At 43.8% G+C, this 25,624-nt stretch overlaps 1 protein-coding gene across 2 annotated transcripts in view; it reads right to left on the bottom strand.

The window, feature by feature from the left end:
* The window catches only part of Mdh1b (malate dehydrogenase 1B), a 37,379-nt gene extending 11,763 nt beyond the window's left edge, over nt 1–25,616 (bottom strand). Inside the window, exons 1-10 of one of the 2 annotated variants that reach the window (XM_004626724.2) lie at nt 25,546–25,616; nt 23,252–23,364; nt 17,891–18,025; nt 17,562–17,704; nt 15,417–15,913; nt 9,793–9,934; nt 8,431–8,594; nt 6,294–6,433; nt 5,775–5,826; nt 85–159 (exon numbers count right to left, since the gene is read on the bottom strand). In XM_004626724.2, the coding sequence (XP_004626781.2) occupies nt 85–159; nt 5,775–5,826; nt 6,294–6,433; nt 8,431–8,594; nt 9,793–9,934; nt 15,417–15,913; nt 17,562–17,704; nt 17,891–18,025; nt 23,252–23,364; nt 25,546–25,567 (1,483 nt within the window). In that variant the 5' untranslated portion in view covers nt 25,568–25,616. The remainder of the gene's footprint in view (nt 1–84; nt 160–5,774; nt 5,827–6,293; nt 6,434–8,430; nt 8,595–9,792; nt 9,935–15,416; nt 15,914–17,561; nt 17,705–17,890; nt 18,026–23,251; nt 23,365–25,545) is intronic. The other variant, XM_023710082.1, reaches the window with a different exon arrangement.
* Between the last annotated feature and the right edge of the window lie 8 nt (nt 25,617–25,624).

The following is a 25,624-nucleotide window of genomic DNA, read 5'->3' as shown; positions in this document are numbered from 1 at the left end:
AAAAATGATCAAATTCCTTTCTTTGAAATGTAATGTTAATCTTTTGATTAAAAAGATTGGGTTTTCTGTTTTGAGTGTACCTACCATTTGAAAGCTTGCGTTCTTCCTGGTCTTCAGTGATAGATGAAATGTTTTCATCTCTTTTTTGTACTTCATTTTCTGAAAGCCAGAAAATTATGCATTAAATTAATTGCAAGGATTTAACAAACCTCATACATGAACCAATTCATTGATAAGCTATTAAGCAAAGATCTCCAAACTGTGAAAGGGTGCAATGTTTTATTATTTTCAATGCTGAGTCTGAAATCCCTTGCATAGTGGTTCTTCCTTGAGGTGGGGATGAGGGGTCAGAATCTAAAAGTAACACAGTCAAGTTCAATAATATATATGGTAGCCTTTGTTAACTAGAACATGAGATGTAAGACAGGGGAATTGACTTCACTAATCTCTATAATATAGATGTAGATGGAAAATTAAGGGCTACCTACTACTCAACGAAGTCAAATTTAGGGTGACAGTTTTGTAACAAATTACGATGAAAGGAGTTGTTACTCTAGCCTATTAAATGTAGAAAGCTACCAAGAAGGCCTCCAAATATGAGAATAAGAGTTCAACTTAAAAACAACCTCCTGTTGAACTTTTACATAGCCTTCTCTGCCTGGACCTATGGGGGACCACCAAGCTGTGCTCTGCTGAGAAACAAGCCTCTTGCCTTGATCTTTACCTGACCTTTACTTCAACTGTATTCACTGAGATATGCAGAGCTGGCTAATTAGAAGCAAATGTTCCCTTAATTGGCCAAAAGAATATGATCAAATCCAGTCAAGTTGCAGAATCTCATAGTAGCATGAGGGTAAGAGTTCCCTATTACCACCACTCATGGCTGGAATGGAGATGCAAGCAAGACCCTGTGGATTTCAGGGCTAAGATATAAGATAGCATCTCAACTGATGCCATGGGACCTTGATACTAATAAAAGTGATGAACTCTTGGACTAATAGCCTTTTGTCCAACAGAGAGCACTAGGTCATCCCAGAGCTCCTGAACTCCCAGAGCTATTCTTCATCAGAATAGCTTTCATCCATGTGCCATATTGCCAGGTGGGAGATTGATATCCTTTGAGGGAGTTTCAGTATGTGTCTCTACCATCTTCCCACCTCTGACTTCTGTTTTATTTGGTTCACTTCTGGTGACATGACCATCAGCCAGAATAGCCTCTGAATTCCCAGAGCCCACTCTCTGCTCATAGGCTTTACCTTAATGTCTCTTTGCCCTTTCTCCTTCTGCCTGTTCTTTGGCCTCATGGAATCTTTGGTCTGCATCTGAGTCCCCCCAGTCTTCTGCCAGATTCTTTTCACAAGTCAGTTCCAAAAGACAGAAGCTATTTCTGTTGCTTGAATCTGCATCATTCTAGTTGTTAGATACTTGCTGTATCAGTACTGGCTGGGCTCTTTTACTTCTCTGGATTTTTCCTTCTGTATGTAATATACATCTTAAAAGCCCATAATGTAATCTGCTTCTTATGCTACCTCAACTTCTTTGCTTCCATTTCTTCCTCCTCAAATGCTAAGTAAAATAACAAAACAGGACTCATTTTCCATCCCCATATTTAGTTCTGATAACTAGAATCACATCATATCTATTTAAGGCATCACCAGTAAGAGAAGAACACAAATATGAGAAAAATATGTTTTGGAAGTAATTTGATATTCCAAATAAAGTCAGTATAGAAAACCTCAGCTTTTTGTTGGAATAGAGTGCAGTGTTACTCTTATTTTCACTGAATTTGTTCTAATGGCATGAGTGGCCATGGCCTCATACTGAGGCCTTCACTACACATCAGGCATGTTGTGTTCTACTGCTATTTCCGAGAAGCTGAGTATTTACGAGTTCACAGTGTGACAGCCACTGACTCTCATGCCTGAAAAACAATTCTATGCTTTTTCAGGGTCATATCTTTCCCTACTCTGTAGCAGTTATTTTAAACTTTGACCTCCATCCTTTAAACCTCAGGCTTTCTCAACTTCGATGCTCTGGATCTGGTCTTGGCTTTATCTTGCATCCTTCCATGCTCCATTCCCACATGCCTCTGCAGCTATCATCTCTTCCACTTCCCTTCAGCCTCAGCAGTGAGGTGCTTCTCATTTGAAACCCATTCTGTGCCCTGGAGCTCAGGTTTTGCCAATGGCTTAAGGACCTTTCTCATGCTTCTCTACCTCCCACTGTCTAATAGTGGTTAAATATTAACATCCATCTGGGTACGTCTCCACTTGTTTTATTTTGGGATGTGTAAATCATGCACAGAGAACCAAATCCAAAAGGCCTGGGAGAACAGGGAGTGAATCAATCCTTCCTTCCCTAGCCACTCAGCATCTCCTCCAGGAGGTCACTATGGTCATCAGGGCACTCCCTGCTCTCGTGTCCAGCTGAGATCCCTCTCCTAGGCTCCAGAGATACACCAATAATTCATCACATACTTCCACTTGAAGGACCCCTGAAAATCTGCTCCTTCAATTTTATGCCTTGCCTTAGCTACCCCTTCCCAGTCATTTTCATGACTTAGCACAGGGGTAAAATAACACAGACTATAGAGGCAACCAGCCTGGAGACTCCAGCTATTCTCAATTCTGCACCCCTAGAGCTGAGGAAATCACTCCGTCCATATACCTAACCCTTTTGTGGTCCACTGTTACCAAAACTCTGCCTCAGAAGGTGATCTACCTTATGTTCTGATAGCACAAACATTGGCACATTCATGATTCCCTTGAGCTCTCTTGCTTTCTATTCCTGACTAGTCAAGTTCTCCAGTGGTAGGTCTTTGAAATCTAGCTTCTTTACCATATCCCCAGGGGCACAGCTTGGTCAGGCTCTCATTTATCTACATGCAGCAGAACTGCTCTGTGGTAGCTGATACATCTGTGTCAACTTGAGGAAGCTTGGCTCCATCAGCTTTCTGAGGTTCCTGGCTGTGGGGGCCTGGCCCTGCAGGGCGGGAAGGGCGACCCTGGGGCACAATCGGTTCCACTTTAGGGCTCAACGGGGCCACCCCAGAGTGACTCAGCACAAAAAGTATATATAAAGGAGTTGAAGAAGGCTCCTCCACGGGCCGCCCCTACACTGCTTCCTTGGAGAAGTCTGGGTCTTTGTCAACGCCACTTCAGAGGACCTTAGATCTTCATGGTGGAGTGCCGGTCCTTGCAGTCAGTGTAGAAGGAAGAGAGGCTTGATGGAGCTGAAGCTGTTGCTCCTCCTCTGCTCTTGACTGTTTTCTGTCACCATGAGCTGCTGTCCTTTGCCTTGGAGACAACTGAGTAAGAACTGAAACCTTCAGAAACTGTGAGCTAAATAAACCTTTCCTTCCTTCATTTTGAGTGTCGGATATTCAACAGGTAAAAAGTAACTAAGACAAGGTCTTCCTGCTTCTTATCTTTCTTCAATTCATCTTACTCATAAACAGAGCTCTAAGCTTAGAATTTGCTATTACTTTCTTGCCTAAAACCCTTTCCAGAAGGTTCTAAGAAGGCTCCCACTGCACCACGTCAACATCCTGATGAAGACTGCTCCCATTTCATCCAGCACGTTCCTCTGGCTCACAGCACTAAGCACATGAGCTCCGCAGTGGGACTGTGGCACCTAGGTGGAGGGTCTCCCTTTCACAGTGGTCTCATTTCTACCCTCCCCATTGCACAGAATTGTTCCCATCAAAGTCACAAATAATCCTTGTCATTAAATCCACTGAATACCTTTCAGGTTGCATCTTACTTGACATGCCAGTAGCATGTGCCCACACAGGCCAGCTCTCATTCTTAAAACACTCTCTGCCTGTACACCTCCCAAAACCTCAGCTCTCAGGTTCCATTGTCTCATGCTCCTCTGGCAGCTGCTCTTGTCTATGTAACCACCACACCTGACCTCCCTCCAGGTCCTCTAGGCCTCCGTCTTCCATTTTCTATTACATAATTTTCATCATACTCATAGTTTCTTTTCTACTTATAACTCAGTAACTTACTAATCTGATACCTGCTGTCCCAATCTTTTTGAGCTCCAGGAAGTATGCAGCTTTTGGATGGATATTTTAGACATCACATGGGTATTCATAATCAGAATGTAAGAACTAAACTCATTTTTCATGTAGTCTGGTACCAGTCTCCTCCTGTCCCCCCCCACACACACACGCACACATGCTCATGTACACTTTCTCTTGCACATAATGAAAATGACCTTTTACCATTTATCTATCCCATAATAAATATACCCATTTACTCAACAATAAGATGCCTTGGTCCTTAGGACAAGCCACCATCATATCTTGGTAATTATCTCTCCTAAATATCTTTCAGATTTTGATGGCCTCTAGTCCTGGCTATAAGCATCCCTTCCACTATGTTTTTCAAACAAATCACACACCTGATCGATTTCAGGGGCTCATCAGACCTTTATGACTGCCTCTTTCACACCCTTCTCTGTCAGCTGCTCTGGAGTGTATCCTCCTTAATGCAAAGATCTATAGTTCTCACACCTAGTCCCAGTGGCCCTACCTCAGCTCCATCTGTTTAGGCTTCAGACAAACAAGTTTTTCAAAACAAGCTGATCTGTGCATTTCTGCCCCAACTTCTTCCCTTCTGTCCCTAGGCCTAAGGTGTCCCAGTACAGCTCCCTTTACTTCTCTTACCTAAGATGCACCCCAATGAGGTCACCTTCATCATGTGTGGCTCTGTAATGTAGTGCAATCTCCAAGAAAGCAAAAGCAAAATCGGGTCTATCTTATCCACCCCTGCATCTCCAGAGAAGGCAATTTCTCGACTATTAGTACATAAATATTAGCAGGAAGGAAGAATGTTGGACTCAAAAAGATATTTGATTAAAGTTATTTGTACAACTAGGTTTATTTCTTCATGTCTACTTCAATATCAATATTTGGGTTTTCTTTAGGTCAAAAGAAAAAACAAAAATGACAGCATTTCCCAATGCATTGAAATTAGAGAAAATGATTGTGAGAAAAATAAGCTTACTGAAATTTATGGATGTTTTAAATAAAGTTACTAGAAAAATAAACATTTGGACTGAACTGTGCTCCCAAAAAGATCTAGTGCAGTCTTAAGCCCTGGAACATGTGAATGTGGCATTCTCTAGAAACTAGATCTCAGTAGACATTTAAGGCTGAATTTAAGACAGGGTCATTATTACATTGGAGAGACAGGGCATAAATGAATGCTCAGTATCCTTATATGGAAAGAAAGAGAGAGAGCTGGAGACACAGGTGCAGAGGGAGAGAGACAGTGGAGACACAGGTACAGAGGGAGTAGGAGAGACCTGGAGACACAGGTGCAAGAGGAAGACAGATACAAAAGAAGCAGAGATTGGAGTGATATAGCTCTAAGCCCAAAGGCTGAAAGCAGGAAGGGCAGATTCCTTTCCAGAGCCTTCAGAGGGAACCTAGTCCTGATGACACCAAAACCTAAGTCTTAAGTAATTCTGTTGTTTTAAGCAACCAAGGTTTGTGGTAGTCTGCTATAGTAGCTGTAGAAAATGAATACATACATGATATATGCAAACTTATAAGGCCATAGTGTTTTTATGATGCGATTTCCTTAGCATTTTTATATTTTATTTCAAAAGACACACTGAACTTGGCAGCTTATTTTATCAGTAATTTAGTTAAAAATGACAAAATATGGATTAGTGTCATCTACATTATTGGGTTAAGTTATAGGAAGTATTTAATTCTTTCTTAACAGCAGCCTAATGAAGCATCACATCCAAGGAATTATCACCTGATTTGTGTGGCTGAAAAGTCAGCAGCTCTCCAAGTGCAACAAGTTTTTCCTGTTGAAAAATTGCATAATCAGTTAAATGACCACAATTACTAACTTAATCATTCTTTAATACGGAAATACCTTAATTCTAGATTTTAAATCGGCTACAAATATTCTTAGCATCCCAGAAATTCTATAGCCAAATGAGAAGTGTTCTGCTGATTTTTTAAAAATGTATTTAGTACAGGATCTACAGGGTCTATAGGGTCTCACTACACTGATGGGATTCAATAGTGATTCTCTTGTTTTCAGCCTCCCAAGAGCTGGGATTACAGGCCCACGTAACCACGCCCAGTCTCAATCGCACCCCAGGGGTGGGGACAGCATCTGCTGATGTTTAAAAACTTTCATTGCCTCATTATCTTTAGGAATAAGTTATAAATTGAACCCAGAGAAGAATAATGGATGCCTTGGTTGAGGGGAATCAGTTTTTAGTCATTAACAAAGTCAGATCCCTGTGTGTGCTCTTGAGATTACCTGAATTAGATCACTCGTCATTTCCATCATCATTTCTTTACTTATTTCAGTATCTTTGAGATCTGTAAGAACTACCCAAGTTCCATTTTCAAATTTCACAGGCATAGAGAAAACAATCCCTTCAGGAATACCAAACTGGCCTGTAGTAAGCAAACAAAAGGCAAAGTAAAACAAAAGAACTCAGAGAATAAACACTTCCTAAAGGATACGTGATACTCAGTAACAGAACTGCATTTCTGGAATTCTCCACGAAGGAGAATTCTGTGAGTATTGGCTGAAGCAATACTCATTCTGTGAGTATTGGCTGAGCACTTCTCCAAGTACTGGCAATTCTCCCTTCTCTATTTTTCTCATATCTGGGAGTGAAGGCCACCTTTCCTTGCCACATCTTGATTCTGTTTCTTGTGTCTGCTTCCCATGGTTTGTCTCCTGTCATTCTGGCTTTTCAGACTTGTGAACAGTTGTAGCCTTCACTCTGAGGGTCAGAAGGGCTGGGAGGGCGAAGCAGCAGCCTGAGAGCTGCTTATTCCTTCTAGCTTCCAGGTCCCCATTTGGCTGTGCTCTAAATAAAACACTGGTATTATGTATTACTAACTGAGCATCATTCAGGTAAAACTGCTCTCGTTTTTGATACCTCCATCAAGTAATAGAAATCTTGCCAATCTAGGCACTAACGATGTTGGTAGGGAAAAACAACCCTGAGGACGGTCCAGAAACTTGGATCCCAAAAACTCTATTGGGGGCTTCTCAGGTCTTCTATTAATTCTTTTATTTGCTTTACCTGTGCAGACTAAAGTTATAGACAGAGAAGGTGTAAGGGCTTACTCCAAACAGATAATGATCATTCGATTCCCTCCCCACATATCGTATTCTTTATTTTTGAATGTAATTCCTACATAGATTTAACTTTTTTTCTACAGGTCAAGGTAGGGTTTAAAAACACTTCTTTTCCTAGGAAGTGATGCATGGATCTTAGCACATGGCAAGCAGATTTTATATACCTTAACTTCAACTGAACAAGATCGACTGAGTGTCTCTGGTATAAACTGCTCTTTTCTTGAAGGTGTAGAAAGAAGACACAGAGTCCTGGCCCTAGAGTGCAGACAGCTAATAAGCAAGCAGACACATGCAACTAAAGAGGCAGACTGTGACACACTATCTGCTAGAGGAATGAGACGCCGTGCAAGTAGAGAGGAGAGACAGAGGTCAACTGCTACCTGAGGGACTTGGAGCATGTCCTTGACCCACACCAAAGTCAGAGCCACAAAGGAGATGATGGTGGCTCCACTGCTTCACAAGGATGGAAAGACATGGATCAGACTTGGGAGCAAGGCTGTAGGTTTAGGTAGGTCAACGTCAGGGGTGAAGGACAGTATGACATCCTAGTGGCCAAGTTTCACAGGCCAGAGCTCAGTGGAGAGGTCCAGGCCCAAAGATCCCAGAGCAAAGACATTTGCTGAGGGGACACAGCGAAACGCAAAGGAAAGAGGAGCTTGACATAGAATCTATGGAGGACAGAATATCATTTATTCTTTTTCCTGTTTTAGAAAACTGGTAGGAGACTTCTGAATAGTTTTTAGCAGAAAACATTAAGGCTCTAAAAATTCCACTGTCCCATTTGTTAGTGGAAAGCACCCTTTCCATGTCCCAGGGCTTCCTGGTCCACCCAAGGGCTAGTCCTCTGTGTCCCTTTGCCTCTTGCCCTGGGCCTTCCCTTCTAGAGCTCCCTGCACCTTCTTATCCTCTAGGTCAGCACTGCTCAACACTGCTCCCATGGCTTCCTGCAGTGTCTTCTACCCTGCCAGCTCCTGGACCTTGCTTTCTCTTTCTCAGCTGGTACAGTAAGAAAAACTTCTTGGGATAATTTTCTTTATGTGTCTGGCTCTCCCTTATTTTATATTTGGTTTACTGAAGGCAGAGGTTGGTTGTAATGTGTGTGTGTGTGTTCCTAGTGCATTCATACAAAATATTAAATTTTTGGAACAATAACCAAAATAATAAATTCATAAATGTAATATGTCTAATAATACATATAATATACATAATACATATAATATGTATGTCCAGTTTCCAGGCCATATTAAGACCTAGACAGGAGGCTTTAAAATATTACAAGAAATGGACAACCCAGAGTTACCTTCACTCAACACTCCTAAGGACACGATCTCCCCAGGTGGGGAACCTTGGCACCAATACTGAAGCGTCGTACCGATGCTGTGTGCAGCCAATATGCTGCCAAAATGTTTTCCTGTGGTGGTTAAAGTTTGAACACTTTCCACAAATTCAGTTTTCAGCCACTCACTGCAAAGAGAGAAAGAAACAATTTTACAACACAGAGAGAAAGGGAACTAAGTTAAGGGAATCAATTCCACAATCAAGACAGAAATACAACTCCAGTTGACACATTTAGGGGCTCCAGTTCCCATTAAAAAGTCAATGGAAAAGTAACAAAAGGGGGCAGGGAGCAATCCCCAAATTTTAAATATGGGACACAGGAAAGTGGCCAAAGATGGCAAGAACAAACAATTACTTTTGTTCCAATGAATTCATTCTATACAGATGCTATCTTAGAACCAGTAAAGTGGTATCTTTTGTTTAAAATCAAATAATTTTACAGAGCAACTGTGCTTTCATGATTTGGTGTATAAAGGCAAGGAACAGCTGGACTGGACCAGTACTAAAGGGCTACCCCATTAATGGGTCAGCACAGGACACGGTTCCATGTGACACAGGTCCTCTGCAGATGGCAGACACAGGGAAGTCAGGCCCCAGGAGGGAGCCTTGGGCATGTCATTCCTGGACACAGCTGAGGTTTCTGTGGCCAAGAGATGGACAGTGTGGGCAAAAGTGGGAACGCTACAATTGGGAGAGTGCTCCAGGCTTGGACAAGGCCTCAGAGGCTCTCCTGCCCTCCTCGTCATGCCTTATCTGGATGAATCCATTTCATCCTCGCAGAGACCCTACACAGGCCACATGGTGGGGCCTTTTCCACTGCAGATGGAAAAGCAAGGCATAGGGAAGTTAACTATTCCAACCCAGCTAATATGCTGGCCCAGTGAAAAGGCCGACCAGGCAGGTTTCCTGAATATCTCAGTTCTGCCCCTCCTGGGACAGAGCTCCCAGCCTGGCCTGGCCTGCGCATCATTGTAATTCCTCTTTCTCATAATACTTCAGCTTGGCTCGATTTCTTAGCCTCTGCACTAGGCAAGCCCTCCTCTACATATTATACTTGTTTTTGAGCTAATGTTAATGGGATGTATAGACTACTTCAGTAATAGTCTGAAATATAAAAACAATTTCAAAATCAAACTTGGGTTGGTATTGACCTGTGCATATTTTGTGAAATTGTCTAAGTTTCTTTAATAGAAAACATGAAGAAATGAGTAGAGAATGCAGGTTATTTTTGTGCAAATATATGGAAGATTATTCTATAGATAGTAACAAGTATCACACACTCACAGAATATTATTAATACATTTCATTTAAAAATGTACAGTACCTATCGAAAATCAAGTCTAAAATAGGACGAGAAAATTGAGGAGGTCCCCAAATGGCACTCTCCTGTTTGTAAACTCTTGCCTTCCTCAGATCAATGTAGTGATTTCCAGTGATGTTACCCCAAATAATCACATTCTTGATGCCTAAGAATAGAAAAACAAATGGCCATAATAAAATACATTTATATAAAAATTACCTGAAGCTTATTTTTTATGTCTATTTTGGTCCATTTGCTCTAAAATGAATCAAAGTTCATGGTCCCTTGAGCTATATACAAGGTGAGGATCAACTCCTTAGTCATCGGGGTGTGGCAGTCCCTCATAGTGCTTTGTTAATGGCATGGGTATGAGAGTAAATATAGGATACTGTAGTGTTTCCTGAAAGAAGCCTATGAAAATTGTACCGCTGAGATTGGTCCTACCCTCATTACAGAGGAAGGGGGTGGGTGGGGAAGAGCAAAGGGCTGAGGAGGGAGTGGGGAGAGGAGGGGAGAGAGACAGACAGACAAGAGGCAGATAGGAAGAGAGGGAGACAGGCAAGAAAGGACAGAGAGGGTGCCCTTTTCATCTCCTCTGCTTGGGACAATGTGTCTTTGATTCTACACTGAATAGAAATTTGGGAAAATTACTTCACTCTTGGGTTTAGTCTCCTGTGAAAAGCAGGTATATAACAATAGGAGCCTGGCAAACATTTTCAGTCTATAAGTAGTACAAATTAAGAGGCATTTCTGAGTATTAGGTTCAGAAGAAGACAGATTAGACCCAAACTCAGAACATACACCACTCTGGGGGGAAGGGAGTGGGTGAGGAGACAGCCGCCTGCAGTGGTACAATAGTTAGCTACGAAAAGGAGTTAAGAGGACCCCAGTCAAGGGAAATAGGAACTGGTATTTTAGAGGACTCTTTGACTGTGGATTTTCTAGAACTACTGTATGCAAAGCACAGTTGCAGCAATTCTAGATATTTTTGTGTCTTGGTTCACAAACTTAAATCTTTCCATGCTTCTGATCACAGCCTGAATTGTACAAGAACTCAATCAAATCCAGTGGCTAGGTTCAATGTTCCTTCAGAGGAAATCTGACTCTGTTCTCATTCAGTTTAGTCTACGAGCAGACTTGTGGTAAGAATTAAGTTTGTGAACCAAGAACACATTGTATTTAGTTACTTAATTATTTGCTTAAACATTTAGTTCTATATTATGAAGAATGAATATTTTTGTTTTCTCATAGATAGTAAGATTATTTTTGGTTTGAAGTAGCACAGCTTTGGCTACTCATTTGTCTTAAGTGAAAAGAGTTTACTTTTCTTAGATAATAAGTCAAAGGAGGCTGTGATGTGATTGTTCAACAGCTTAACAATGTGATTCTCTTGGCTTTGCCCTCATTGTCCTAAATGGCTGCAGCAGCTCCAGGTATCACACCTCACAGTTACAAGACAACATTGTTAAGTCATTCTTGGGGCAAGAGCACTGAAGAAAAGGATTATGGTTGTTTGAACTTCCACAGCAACGGACAGGCTGGAGGACAGAAGGAAGAGAACAGATCTTAGGTAGACAACCTCTCTCCACCACCCAGCTCTCAGGAGAGCAGGTGATGTGCATTTGGGTTCCATTAGTTCCTCCATTACCTCTTTACTCTGTACACTGTAGCAGGAAAGGGAAGAGTCCTCAGGGGTTAAAATTCATGGGCTCCACGAGGGCAGAATAATTCTCTGGCATAAAGGATATTTCTTTCCTACTGTCTAAAGAAGCTTTCTCTCCCTGGGTCTCATTTTTCTCATTGGTTTTAGGGCCTTAATAGCTGTAAACTCCTAAATTATGCATTCTGCTTCAGAAAATTAGTTAACATCTGCTGGTGGTGTTTGTTCTGATATTCCTTCTTTTTTTCTTCAAATAACTGATCTTAGTTCAAATGACTGCCCTTTCGCCCAAATTAGTCCTCAGGGGCTTGGAGGGGTGTTGCTCCCCACTGGATCTGGCACTGAGATGAGGGACAAGAGGCCATCTTCTGACCGTGGAGTCTGCTCAGAAACAAGCATGTAGTATGCGCATGGCCAAATCCTCTGCCTTTGGCCCAATCAAGCAGGAGGGACAGCATCCTTCCTACAGGGGCGTGAACTCTGTGGACATTGGCAGGGATGCCAACAGTCACTTTGCTGTCTCTAGCATCTAGCTGAGACTAGCGCCAAGGCTGAAGAAAGGCCAAATGAAGGAATAAGTAAATATGCTACCATCGGAGGCCTGAAATACGGATGACCTTCTCTCCTTCTAGTTACTGAAGAAAAGTTCTCTGCTTGACTTCAGTCATATGGAGTTGATTTTCTATCACTTGTGACACAGGAGTCCCAACTGAGCTATTACATGTGGTCTGAAGAACAAGCTTTCATGTGAACTGAATTTAGGGCATGTGCTGAAGCTTTTGTCTGTCTATGAGTCAGGGTCTCACTGTGTAGCATAGACAGGCCTCAGACCTTCGGATATCCTCCTCCTTCAGCCTCCCCAGTGCTGCGATTAGAGGTCTAGGACTGGTTTGAGCCATGATTTTCTGAAAAGGTTTGCTACCCTCTTGCCATCTGGAAAGATTCCAGTATGGTTTCTTTGGTGGTTTCATGCCATTTTCTTAATTCTGTTTCAGCTGTTGATGAATTTCTTCTGGCTGTTCTGCCAACAAGTTTACTTTGACTACTGTCTCTAATATCTCTCCTTTTCTAAACTTTCCTCTGGGTTTTGTTTTTTCTGCCTCTTACATGCTTACCTGTTTTGAGTACAGCAGAGTTTAGAATTACATGATCAGCAGACCCATGAAGCAGCCACTTAGTGGATGAAAGCCCTCAGTTATCATGCCCAATACACACAAACACAGGCACACATACATACCCTACACACATGCCACAATACTCTAGACACACACACACACACACACACACACACACACACAGTTTTAAATTTGTATCACGTCTTCTTCATATCTTTAGTGTACTCTATACCTTTGGTGACATGTCCACATGTGTATCTACATATGTAAATATAAGACTGATGGCAAGGATAAAATGGTTAGAAAAGGACTTACTTCCTATTGGGTGATTTTAGCATTAATTTAGCCGAGTATTATCCTGATCTTAGCATAGGACACAAAAGATATAAGAATACCAGGGATTGTGCTATGTAGCCCTGCTGTGTAAAGAAATGGACAGCGCAGTACTGAGCCGTGTGTTAGGAGCTCACTGACGCTCTTTCCTGCCTGACTTAGAGCCTCCGGGCTTGCATTTCATTCGTGCGGATGCACTGCTCCATTGGAGGGCACAGAGAACTGACGTGTGTCAAGTGTGATTTCCCTCTGTAAATACAGGTGCCCATTCTGCGATGCAGTCCCACGGTTACACGGATTTCATGTCTACCTGTTCAAATACTAGTGGGGCAGACTCTGAGCAGGCAGCATAAATCAATAGATAAAGTTAACATTCTAGCAGTTTCACCACGTGCCAGCTACTCTTTGCAGCTCTTTAGAACCATATCCCACTGCACCTTCACGTCAATGCTAGGATGAAGGAGCTACTAACATCCTCATTTTACAGATGAGAAAACCGAGGCACACCAAGTATGAGTGCTCAAGGTCTCATGGGAAGAAGTGGGACAAAGCCACTTTAAAAGAGCCCTAGCCTGGAGGCTGAAACAGGAGGACTGCTGTGAGTCCCAGGCCAGCCTTAACTGTACTGTGAAACCCTGTCTCAAAAAGACAAAAAACAAAAAGAGCCCTAATTTTTAAAAAACACCAAAGTATCCTCATTAACTATTATTGTGGAAAAATGGAGTATTAAGTTTCAAATAACTCCTTGACTCATATAGATCATATCATATTGTTATGGTTTGTGTCTAGTTGTTCCCCCAAAGCCTCATGCAGTCATGGGGTGAGGACTTCTAGAGTTTGTGATTAACTCATGATCCAATGAGATTATGAGTGATCCAAGTTTGTGATTATGGGTCTCAGTGCTGCTAGGATTACAGGTGTGTGTACTTTTCCCTAGCCTGGGGTAGACTGTCCGATTGCAATTTAAGAGAGACAGACTTCATCTCTGTTGCCATTGTTGCTGTCACTCCTTCATTTTGCTCGCTTGCTCTTTGCTGCAGCCACGAATGGATGCTCTCTGCCCTGTGCCACTCTGCCTTGGAGCCACCTGAGTATGGTCTGAAACCTCCAGTAACCATGAGCTGAATAAACCTTTCCTTCCTTCATTTTGGGTATCAGGTATTTGTCCCAGCAACAAGAGAAGAGAAACAGAGACACATATTAAACATTATTAATTTTTATAAGGCTAGACATGATTTCTGTATGTATATAAAAGCCTGTGCAAAAAATCTACACAATCCAGTAGTCCCTCATATGCAAGTCTGTACTTTCAGCAAGCTTGGAGTACTGGTTTCAGCTAACCTTAGTCTGAAAATAGTAGATGAGAAATTCTAGCAATAAATTAATTCATAAGTTTTATCACAGTATATTGTCATATTTTTTTCTAGTTTATTCTTTTTTTTTTCTTCATTTGTGTATTTGGTACAAGATCTCACTATGTAGATCAGCCTCATGATGATCCTCCTGCACTGGGATTATAGGCTTGTGTCTCCATGCCCGGACTCTGTTGGTGGCTCAGTGCTCCCTGGGGCAGGCATGGCACCAGGGATCAAATCCTGGTCCCTGAGCTTGTCAAAATAGGCACTTAATCTGCTGCGCTATCTCACTGGCCCTTCTAGTTTATTCTTAGCATTGCTAATCTCTTGCTATCCCTAATTTATAAACTAGCCTACGGACATACCACCCTGAATGTGCTCACTTTCGTCTGACCTTGGAACCCAATTTATAAATTGAGCCTCATCCTGGCATGCAGGTGTAGGGAAAAAGAGCACACACAGGATCCGATACGTGATGTGGTTTCATCAGTCGAGTGCCTGCACTGTGCCTCCTGAGCAGTGCAGGACGGCTGCAGCTTATCAAAGTTTGTGTCTGTTCCCGATGTCTATGTGGTATCATCAAAAACTATGGTGAGTGTGCAATTCAAAAAAAAATATTGAAGTGCACTGTCATTAATCCCTTTTGGAATAACCCCCTTTACTTTGAACACATTCTGTCCTTCTTGCCACTTTCTGAAACAGTTCTGGAAGTCTTGCTCAGTGGTTGTCTAGTCGTACTGTTGTGGCTGCCCTGATGTTCTGAACTGATGCAAAACGTTTACCTCTTCTGGTCATCTGACTTTGGGCAAGAGCCAGAAGTCATGTGGTGCCAGGGTGAGCCTGCTTGTCCCCTTCTTGGCACTGGGCATCAGTATTTGCCCTATCTATGGAGCTATCCGGTAGACACACTCACGGAGGAGGACTCCTAGAAGTGCGTTAGAAAGTGGCAAGAAGGATGGCACAAGTGTGCTCAAAGTGAGGAGGAGTATTTTGAAGGCAATTAGTGGCAGTATGCCTTTCACTGTGATAGATTTTAAAAATTTAAACAGTCTCACCTTAATTTTCGATCACCCCTTATATTCCAGATATCCACAAAGATCCTAGAAGATGCAGCTTCTAGCTACTTGAAATCTTGTTTTAAAACCCAAGCCCACAGCCAACCCTGACAAGGGCTCATTCACTCACAGGAGGAAGCAGTTTTCAATTTTCTGGCTAAGAGGGCTTTGGCTTCTCCCTCCACCGCGAGGGCCACAGCGATGATGTTGTGCGCGATGCTCGGAGCAAACCTCTTCAGCAGCACCGTCCTCAGGTTCACGAAAGTCTTTCCCCCCACGATCACTCGCACCGAGTCATGCGCGTTCTTCTCCAGCAGCTGCCCGTAGAGCTGGTACAGGGACGCCCTCTGCCGCAGGCAGTCTTCCAGGCTGTGCACCTCCTGCACAGTGCTGTCGTCCAGCAGGATGACCACGTGCGCCTGGAGGAAGGCCTCCTCCATGCGGGTGCAGACGGCCACGCTGCGTAGCAGCGGCGAGGCCAGGTCCTCCACCTCCATCGCCAGGCTCTGGAGATTCTCTTCTGCCTGCTGCTGGTTGAACAGGGTCAGGCTCATCACGGTGTGTCTCCCAAACACGTCTCCGCTTAGCAGGAAGGGAATCAAACTGCAGCTGGTGAGAGTGGACGCGCTGGGGGAAAAAAATGCAAAGTTGGATCTTGAAAGCTTACATCCTGGCTAAGCATTTACTCTCAGTAGATATTTCCTATGTGCATTAATAATTAAGGCTGATAAAATATTTTAAATAAATATTCACACAGCTGCACAGACATTTTGATGGGTAAAGAATCAGAAGTAGAACAAAAATTTTTTGTCACAATTAATCACTTATTCTGAGCATCAGAAAATAATCTAAGAACTCAAATTACTTAAAAGTTTATGATTTAGAGTTTTTCAAATAAAGCAGAACTCCTTCTATGCAGAAAGCAAAATGTCAAAGAACTGAGTCCTTTTATTCTAATTGCATGTTTATATTTTCTCTGAAAAGGTAAAGACATAAGTTTCAGTTAACCATAGCTCTCTTATTTCATGTACTTATCTACAAAGTGATAGTTTTTTAAAAAAACCTTTTATTTATTTGGTACAAGGTCTCACTACACAGCTTGAACTCACAGTGACCCTCCTGTTTCAGCCTCCCCAGTGCTGGGATTCCAGGCATTCCCCACAATGCCCGGTTTCGGTGGCCACCTCGGCACACCCGGGGTTCAGGACTGGCATGGCATGCAGTACTAGGGATCAAACCTAGGTCTTTAGGCTTGCCAGGCAGGTGCTTAGACCACCAACCTATCTCCCCAGCCCCAAAATAATACTTTTTAAGGAATGGACTATCTTTTCCAAAGTCTCTCAAGAAAAAAAATCCTTGAAGTGGCCAGAGTCAACATAGGGTGTGCACGGTGCACTGAACCACATTCAGCCAACAGCAGGGCCTTCAGTCGTTATGACATCAACTAGGGGAAGCTGGGAAACTCATCCAAGGATTTCCAGTAGTCAGAGAGGGGGTATGCGGAGGGCCACAGTGGGGATTTCAACAGAACCTATACTATATCAGTCCTTCTGTGACGTGGTCTTTACCTAATATAGGTGCTGGGGTCATAGACATTTATTATAGAAGTCTCAATTCTTTTCTAGATCTGTATTTTTTATAGTAGAAATTATTTTAAACATAAGTCTACGTATTACATTACACTACAGATATGTAGCTGGAAAGAGCAGTGTGAGAGATGGACTGAGGGTGGGGGAAGGAAAGAGGAGAGTGAGAAGAAGAAACACACAGAGAGAGGTTGAGAGCAGAGAAGGGAAGATGCAAAACATGGACGAGAGTGCTGAGTGGAACCTGGAGGAGAGGAGGAGGGAGGAAGGACAGGATGGAGGGGAGTAAGTGAGGGGTAAGTGCCAGAGCCTGGGAAGAGCTAGTGAGAAAGAGGAGGAGACATGGTCAGGGAGGGCAAGGGCCAGAGACAGACAGGGGCGAAGCAGGACACTCTACAGCTGCTTTCTGAGGGAGAACACAGAGTCCACCGTGCATGGGTATGGGGAAAGCGTAGAACTCATGCACTGGCTTATGCTAGAGGGCCTATATATGACCACATACCTACATATGTAAGTATAGGTACACACACACACACACACACACACACACACACACACTTTCAAATCACAAACACTCAAATGTCAAATCTGACATCTAGGCATTCTTTCACCATGGAACAAATCCTATCCAACTGGCCTTTCTAAAATAAAAAGGCAAGCTCATAAACCCTGGGTTCTCCCTGTCCTACCTGGTAATCCAGACTCGTAAGGGGCTGACGAGATCTTCCACGGATTCTTTCCTCTGTGCTCTTTCTCTATGCACCTCCAGGTTCTCTTGAGCAATGACCATCATCATCTCGGTGCTCATGCTAGAGGTGACACCATAGTACAGCTACACAGCAGGGAAGGAAAAGTCACCTCAGAGGACCTGGCAATGGCTAGGACGGGAAGATTTGGTTTGAAGTCAAAATAAACAAGACAGAGAGGTGAGAGGATACCTCAGAGAGCAAGACATTTGAAGCACGGAACAATGTAAGAGAATACGCTTTGAGCAGATAAGTCAACTTAATTCCTGTACCTGCGCATGCTCCAGGAACTCATTGTATCCGCCCAAGAGTGAGCCCTTTCCTCCACGGTCCAGCAGCTCTCTCCAGATGATGGGGGACTTTTGGTGACTCCACTTATTTTTCTCACACACATCTCTCAGCCACTCCTATTGAAGGGTACTCCAAGAAAAAAGCAGATGTTTGATCTGCCTGAGAATTCAATTCACTATCTTAGAACCCAAACTCCAAATGCCAGCTTGCTTTTTTTTTTTTCCAGCTTGCTTTTAATGCCATTGTATATATGAAATATCATCTAGCTATCTTTAAGCAGGAAAATGTAAATGTAAAAAAGTGATGATTTAGCTAATGACTTAAAAATATGAAAATATCCTCAAATTCACTGACAGCAAAGGTTCTAAAAGTTGTTTCTTTCTTTTTAGGACACCTGAAGTGCAACTATCTGACTTAAAGGAAAGTCAAGGGCTGGCCAAATAGCTCAGCGGATTAAAGCACATGAAAGCAGGCACGGGGGCCGGGGTTCGATCTCCGGGCCTGCCATGCCGGCCCTGCCCCCAGGGCACACTGAGACAGCAATTGAGACTGGGGGTAGTGGCACACCCCTGTAATCCTAGCTCTTGGGAGGCTGTAAACAGGTGGATCACTATGAGTCCGATCTAGTAGTGAGACCCTCAACACCATGTAGATCCTTCCCTAAAATATAAATAAATAAAGAAATAAAGAAAGAAAGAAAGGTCAACTGCTCTAATTTGACCAACTAAAGAAACGTTTTTCCCTTATTCTTCTTGTATGTGAAATATTTCTAGTTTTATGGCCATGTGGATTCTGACATGGCTTTTCCAGCAGGTGAGCATGACTTATGCAGGGTGGAACTAAATGAGCTGAAAGTTACCTGGAGACTTGTGCTAATATTTATGAGAGAATGTTTAAACGATCATAATCTGGTTTGTGTAGAATAAGTACAGGGGACAGTCTTAAACTTGGCAGCTAGTTGGTCCTGCTGGTCTTAGAGATCTCCTTTCCTTTTTCATATCTAAAAACAAGCAGCCTGACTGAGGATTCCATTGTAGTCCCTCTACTCACAGCACAGCCTGGCCAAGTGGTGCTGGGCTTTAGGGGGAAAAGGACTCTACTGTTATGGAACAGAACATGGTGATGTCCCTGCAGGAGCTGGCAGAATGCACACGGGACTCACCCCGCACAGTGCCAAGTGCACAGTAGAACGGAAAGCTGGATGAGAGAGATGTCACTGATATAAAGCACTCATGGACAACTCAGGGGGGCAGACCCTGGCAGGAACTTGAAGACAGTGATAACACACTGCTAGGCTGGCTCTCGAAAGCCTGGAGAAAATGATGGCCCAAATAAAACAGAAATGTCAGAACTGCCATGCAAGACAGTGGAAGATGGGACGAAAAGCTAGTGAATCCAGTACTATAAAGGCCAGAAAACCCACTAGTCAGCCATGTTCTCTGAAAGGGCATTTGGAACACTTGGGGAAAGATGGGGCCCAGTGTCACTGAGGACCTCAGCGTGACCTCCTATCCCGGGCCAGGCCAGGATTACAAGTCATAATGTTATGGAGTTGTGTCCCCTGGAAATTGGGAGGATGAATTTTTGAAATAACAGCCCAGTGGCAGTCCCCACCATGGTACACCTGTTGTGAAAGAAGCAATAGACAGACAGGGGTGTGCTGGCTTGCACAGCTGCAGCCACAGAAGGGTTAACCAAGACACTAAACCCTGCAGTAGCCCCAGGAGATGTGCTACCATTCACCAACTGCCTACCTCGTTATTGCTCCTGCTTACCAGTAACGACAGTACCTTTGAAGGTACCAGCCAGCCCCTTCCTAGGAGCCTGGTCAATGTTATGGTTTGTGTCTAGTTGTCCCCCAAAAGCCTCATGCAGTCATGGTGTGGACTTCTAGACTTTGTGATTAATTCATTATCCAGTGCTGAATTACAGGTGTGAGTGCTGCTGGGATTATGTGTGTGAGTGCTCCTAGGATTTTGGGTACAAGTACTATGCTCAGCCCAGGGCAGATAGCCTGAATGCAACATAAGGAGGACAGACTTGCTCTCTGTTGCCATTGCTGCCTCTACTCCCATTTGCTCTTGCTGTCTTATTCTTTGTTGCCACCATAAACTGCCACTCTGCCATGTGCTCCTCTGACTTGAAGCCAGCTGAGTACAGAACCTCCAGTAACTGTGAGCTAAGTAGACTTTTCCTTCCCTAGTTTTGAGTGTTGCACATTTGTCCCAACAAGAGAAAGGTAACTGAGACAGCCTTATTGGACTCCTTCTACTCTATAGAAGTCAATGATTTATTTAGATTTGAATCAGCATATTTTGGGTAAAGACTTGTCTTTTCCGCTTCTAGAACTTTGGTAAGTACTCCTGGTAAAAGCTTACAAAATGCCTAACCTACCAATGTTAGATCACATCACTCAGCCTGATGGAGGGGCAGGACAGGCCACCAAGGGTACTTGTACTGGACTGGTACCACGTAAGGGTGGACATCTCTTTCAGGATGTAATACATACAGGAAACCAATATAAGGTTTTGCTACAATAGGTAAAAATATCTGAATCCAGGAACCAAGGAATAGAATAAACAGTGATCCTGTTTATCATTACTTCCAAAAACTCTTGACTGTGTGTCTGGTGGTTCTAAATTCCCAAGGGAAAGTGCCAGGAAGTGACACAAAAAAGTTAGACCCAGAGCTCCTCTGAAAGGTACCACAGTCATCCTCAGGGACAGTGAAGTCACTAGCCCCTCCAATGACGAGAACAGCCAGGGCCCTATCAGGAAAGCCAGCATAACAAGCTTCTCCAGGAGACTGAGCAGTGCACCATCTTCCCTTCTGAAGCCAGGAAGCGATGCTCAACGTGAGGACTAGAGCTCTTCCCAAGTGAACCACAGCCATTCTCAGTGACAACCAGGTCTCAAGCCCCTTTGACAATGAGAACAGCTGAGTTCGTCAGGAAATCCAGCATGACAAGCTCCTACAAGAGAACCAACAGCTCCCTACAGCCTCCCTAAGAGCTTCTAAACAGCCTCTTTCCTCGTTCCTCAGTTCTGCCTCTTCTACTGCTGGTAACAATTCTCCGGCGGGCCTCCCACACCAAGCAGCACACTGGTTCAGTTCAGCTGGGTATTACATGTTGACCACCAGTTGGCAATCTACCACAAGTGTCCAAACTGCAACCCAAAACTCACTTGTTTACCACAAAGTGCCAACACTGCAATTAAACCTGAATACTGAGGTTTCAGTTTAGAAACAAACAACTGTTTTTTATAGCTGGCTAGTAGGGTTTCTTGACCTGTGGGCTAACAAAGAGGGTTCTGCATGCCTGCTGCACCATTCTAGCCACAAGTTTGCTAATACTGATCTAAGCTATTCACTGAGGCATCTTTGGTATTGTCTTCTCAATTTGAACGGTAACTGGAAACATGCAGCAGTTACAGCCTGAAAGGAGACTATAGCTCAGAGCTCTTATGGACAGAGATCTAGGCCACCACATGTAGCAATCTCATCTGTAGAGGACAATAGAGGTTATGAGTATCTATTTGGTCTGAAACTACATACAATGGAGAATGGAGTTTACTTGACTAACCTTCCTCCTGTAAGGGAAAGATGCCATCAGGAATCCCAGTGAAGCTATTACCAGAGGGTGCGAACTTACTGTACAGGGCATGTGGCTCCAAAGGTACCATGGGTAGACCTTAGCAGATGCCATCATGCATGGTTCAGATTCCCCTCTCACAGCCAAAGCACCCATATTCCCAGTTACCAGGCATCCTGGAGGTGGATGGTGGATGCCAAGTCTCTCTCTAAGACTGACCTCAGCCAAAGGGAGCTCCTTGGCTTAATGAAAGTCTCTTTCCTGGGGGCCGTGCACACTGGGTTACTGGTTGACACAGAAGTGTGAAAGCTCAGCTACCCGGCCTCTGTTTGGGCTATCTCTGAAAGGCTGTCCCAGCATAGCTCCCTGAAGGACAGGCTGGGCCCTCTGGCATGCAGCACAGCCCTTCTCCCTTTGCACAGTGTGATAGATTGCCAGCTGGTGGTGAACTGGTTAAACTCAGCTTAACTAGTGTGGTGCTGGGTGTGGGAGGTGTACCTGAGGATTGTTGCCAGCAGCAAAAGAGGCAAAAGAAGAGAAGACGTGAGAGAAGCTGTTTGGAAGTTGTTGGGGAGCTGCTAGACACTGTTGGTTCTCTTGGGCTATTATGCTGGGTCACCTTGTTATGTTGGCTTTCCTGGTGAACTTGGTTGTTCTTTTCAGAGGAGCAGCTCTAGACCTTGTTGTTGCTGAGAATGGCTGTGGTTCGTTTTGGGGAGCTCTGGTCCTCACCTTGAACATCATTACTCGGCTCTGGAGGAGAAGATGGTGCACTGCTCAGTCTCCTGGAGAAGCTTGTCACTGGCTTTCCTGATGGAAACTCAGTTTTCCCCTTCATTAGATGATCTCAGGACCTCAATGTCACTGAGCATGGCTGTGGCACTTTTTGGGGGAGCTCTGGTTCTTACCTTGAGCACTGCTTCCTGGCTCCAGTTCAGATCCCTCAGCCTGCTAGCACAGACCCTTCCTCCTGCTGGCACAGATTTTTTAGCTTCCTCCCTTAATCTTTGGGCCTTCCCAGTGCGGATCCATGAACAGGCCAGCATGAGGCACTGTCAGGGGCTCTAGACCTCTAGCTAGGCTCATGGGAGGAAGTGTATGGGCTCTAGGTCTCCAACTGGACTCATGTAGGACATTACTATGGGATCTAGGCCTTCAGCTGGATTTTTTTGGTTTGTAGTGTATGGACAGATTTCCTGTGCTGTTTGTATATTATTCTTTGGGTGATTCATTATAAAATAATCTTACAAAATGTGTCCTGTATTGTATCATTCCCCTTGAAAACACCCCAAATCATGACATACAGCCCTGTTACAGCCCTCACTCCCTCTCAGGATGTTGTTCCCAAGAGAACCTCCCCGTAAAATCCCTTTATCAGTCTCAATCTTAAAGTTCTGTTTCTGGGGCAACACAGTCACAGAGTGGCAATTTCAAATCAACAAGTCTTAGTATGGAGGAGAATGGAAGTTTTTAAGTGCAGGACAAGCTATTTGGATTCTCAACGGAGGTGGTGCTAGAACAGCCAACTTAGTCTACTTATTGGTTAGGGTCCATCTGTTCTATTCAGTCTTGGGAAGAAATACAGCGTCTTGAAACTAAGTACGAACTAATTTTTACTAGTACTAAAACTCCTTAGTATTTAAACACCACAGCTGGAAGCCAATATGATACACTAGTCAACAGTTCATTAAATAAGAGCACATTTTTTTGTGCCTGGCTGAGTTTCACAAAATGGAAAAATGGTTCTTACCTCCCAAACATCAGGATGTTGTGTAATTTTAAATATCTGAAAATCAGGTAGATTCTTTTGTAAATAGTCTGCCAGGAGCTCTGCTTTAGCATAATATGGACAGTCTGCTTTACCTGAAAGAGTTCAAATTAGCCATGTTTTCTTTCATCACATGGAAATTACGTAGTTACAAAATTATGGAATTATAGTTATGACATAATTTTATATATAACATAAAATTATAGTATACAATGCCCATGACATAATCTGATTTTTATTATGTTAATAAAAATAAATATCATAGAAGGTCAGAATCTTAAATAGTAAAGTGTGGAAGGGAAAACAAACCACTGAATATTTTCTTCCAGCACTGCCATTTCTCACTTCCTTTCAGAGGCTGCCAAATACTACTAAATAAGCTTTAAGTGCTAATGATGAAAGCTACTTAATAGGAGCCACTCAAAGGGAAAGTGTGAAGTGAGGCACGCTGGGACTCTGTCTTTTGTTTTTCATTTTTTTAATCCTTCCTTCCTTCCTTCCCTCCTTCCATACAGGGTCTCGCTACGCAGCTTGGACTTGTAGTGACCCTCCTGTCTCAGCCTCCCCAGTGCTGAGATTCCAGGTGTGCACCACCATGCCCAGTCTTGGTGGCTGGCGCAGTGCGCCTGGGGTTCTGGAGCAGCACAGCATGCGGAACAGGGGATTGAATCAGGTCCTTGTACTTGTCTGGCAGGCGCTTAGACCCTGAGCTATCTCCCCTGAAAGGGACTCAGGCTGAACTTGAAGTGTAGCCAAGTTGTGGTGGAGGGAGAAGCTGAGGGAGAGAGAGGAGCCTAGGATAATTCTGTTTTCTAGATTGGGCAGGTCATCCTGACTTCCTAGGGAGGAACACATTGCCGACGACTGCAGCTGGGGGTGTCTGCAGCCTAGCAGCATGCAGTCAGGATGTGTGTGTGAGCAGAAATACCTCACATACACTATGAGGGGCCACACACTTTTGGAGCCTGAACACAAACTGAATCTGCCCCTGGGAAAGGGCCTGAACATCAGTAGGGCAGTGGGGAGAGGGGCTTCACTGTAACATTTTCCCTCAGTTGCTCCCAATCATTAGTTCCTCAACACTCACAAAAACTCCTAGGGCATTAATCCTCCTCAGCCTCCCACTAAGAGCCTCTCTGTTTAGTTCAAATCCATTGTCCATCACTTCAAATCACTCCATGGCTCATGTCATAAATGGTTCTTCTGGAAAAGTGTCTTTCTGGAAAACAAGTCTGGTAGAAGTCCTTCTTTACCCTGGATGACTCAGTCACACTTTTCCTGTGCACGGGTCCTTTGTGCTTAGTACCACTGGAAAAATACTGCAGAACCAAGCACAGGAGAACATTATAAACCAGTCTCCAGAATCAGTTGTTCCTCAGGCTGGGCATGATGGCACATGTCTGTAATGCCAGCACTCAAGAGGCTGATGTAGGAGGATGGCTGTGAGTTTGAGGCCAGGCTGGCCCACAGAGTGAGTTCAACGTCAGCCTGAACTACATAGTGAAACTCTATCTCAAAAACACAAAACAAACAAAAGTGGGCGTGGTGGCACACATGTATAATCCTAGCGCTGGGGAGGCTGAAACAAGAGGATCACTATGAGTCCAAGCTGCATAGAGAAAGCCTGTGCCAAATACATTAAACAAACACACACAAAATAAATAAATAAATAAATAAATAATAAAATACCCCAGAATTACACGCTCCTTACGGGCCGTAAAAGTGAACATATCCTTCAGTCACTCTTCATTTCTTTTATAGTGAAAACGCCTGTGGTAGGTGTTTGTGGGGTGCAAGGATCTGGCTCCTGCTCCTGCAAATTTAGCCCCAGCTCTTTCTTGCCATTCTCCCCTGATCCAGATTCTCCGTTAGAGTACGAGGTTCAAGCCTCTGCTTTTGTCTGTAATGACCTTACAGCCCGTGTAGCAGTTCCCCTAGGGAGCCTTTTATGCTCCCTTTCCTCAGCTTCCACTTCCTCAGCTTCCGCTCAGACCCATTCCCAGGGGCAGAGTAAGAATGTATGCACTGTGTTTTCCCAGGAGCCCGCGTACCTTTTCCTCATCGCATTAATCACACCGTATCAAAAACACTTATCTTTTACACTTTACCCACAAAAACGGAAACTCTCTTCCAAGCTCAGGGATGCATTTTCCCCTCACTGTATCCGGAGTGCTTGGCACAATGTGGCCTTTCGGTAAATACGCCGCTCTCGTGGTCTGTCTATAGGCTAGAGTTACATTTGGAGCTATCTGCGGAAAATCGCGGACAACACTCACCCGCAATCACGAATTTGGCCATGATCAAGCGCGTTGCACGGGTAGGGACTACAGCGTCGCGGTTTCCCAGCAACCCGAG

Source organism: Octodon degus, unplaced genomic scaffold (genome assembly GCF_000260255.1).
Source record: "Octodon degus isolate 3935 unplaced genomic scaffold, OctDeg1.0 scaffold00016, whole genome shotgun sequence".
Classification (NCBI taxonomy): Eukaryota; Metazoa; Chordata; class Mammalia; order Rodentia; family Octodontidae; genus Octodon; species Octodon degus.
Note: the sequence above shows the minus strand (reverse complement) of the source record. Positions and strands in the feature narration are given on the sequence as shown.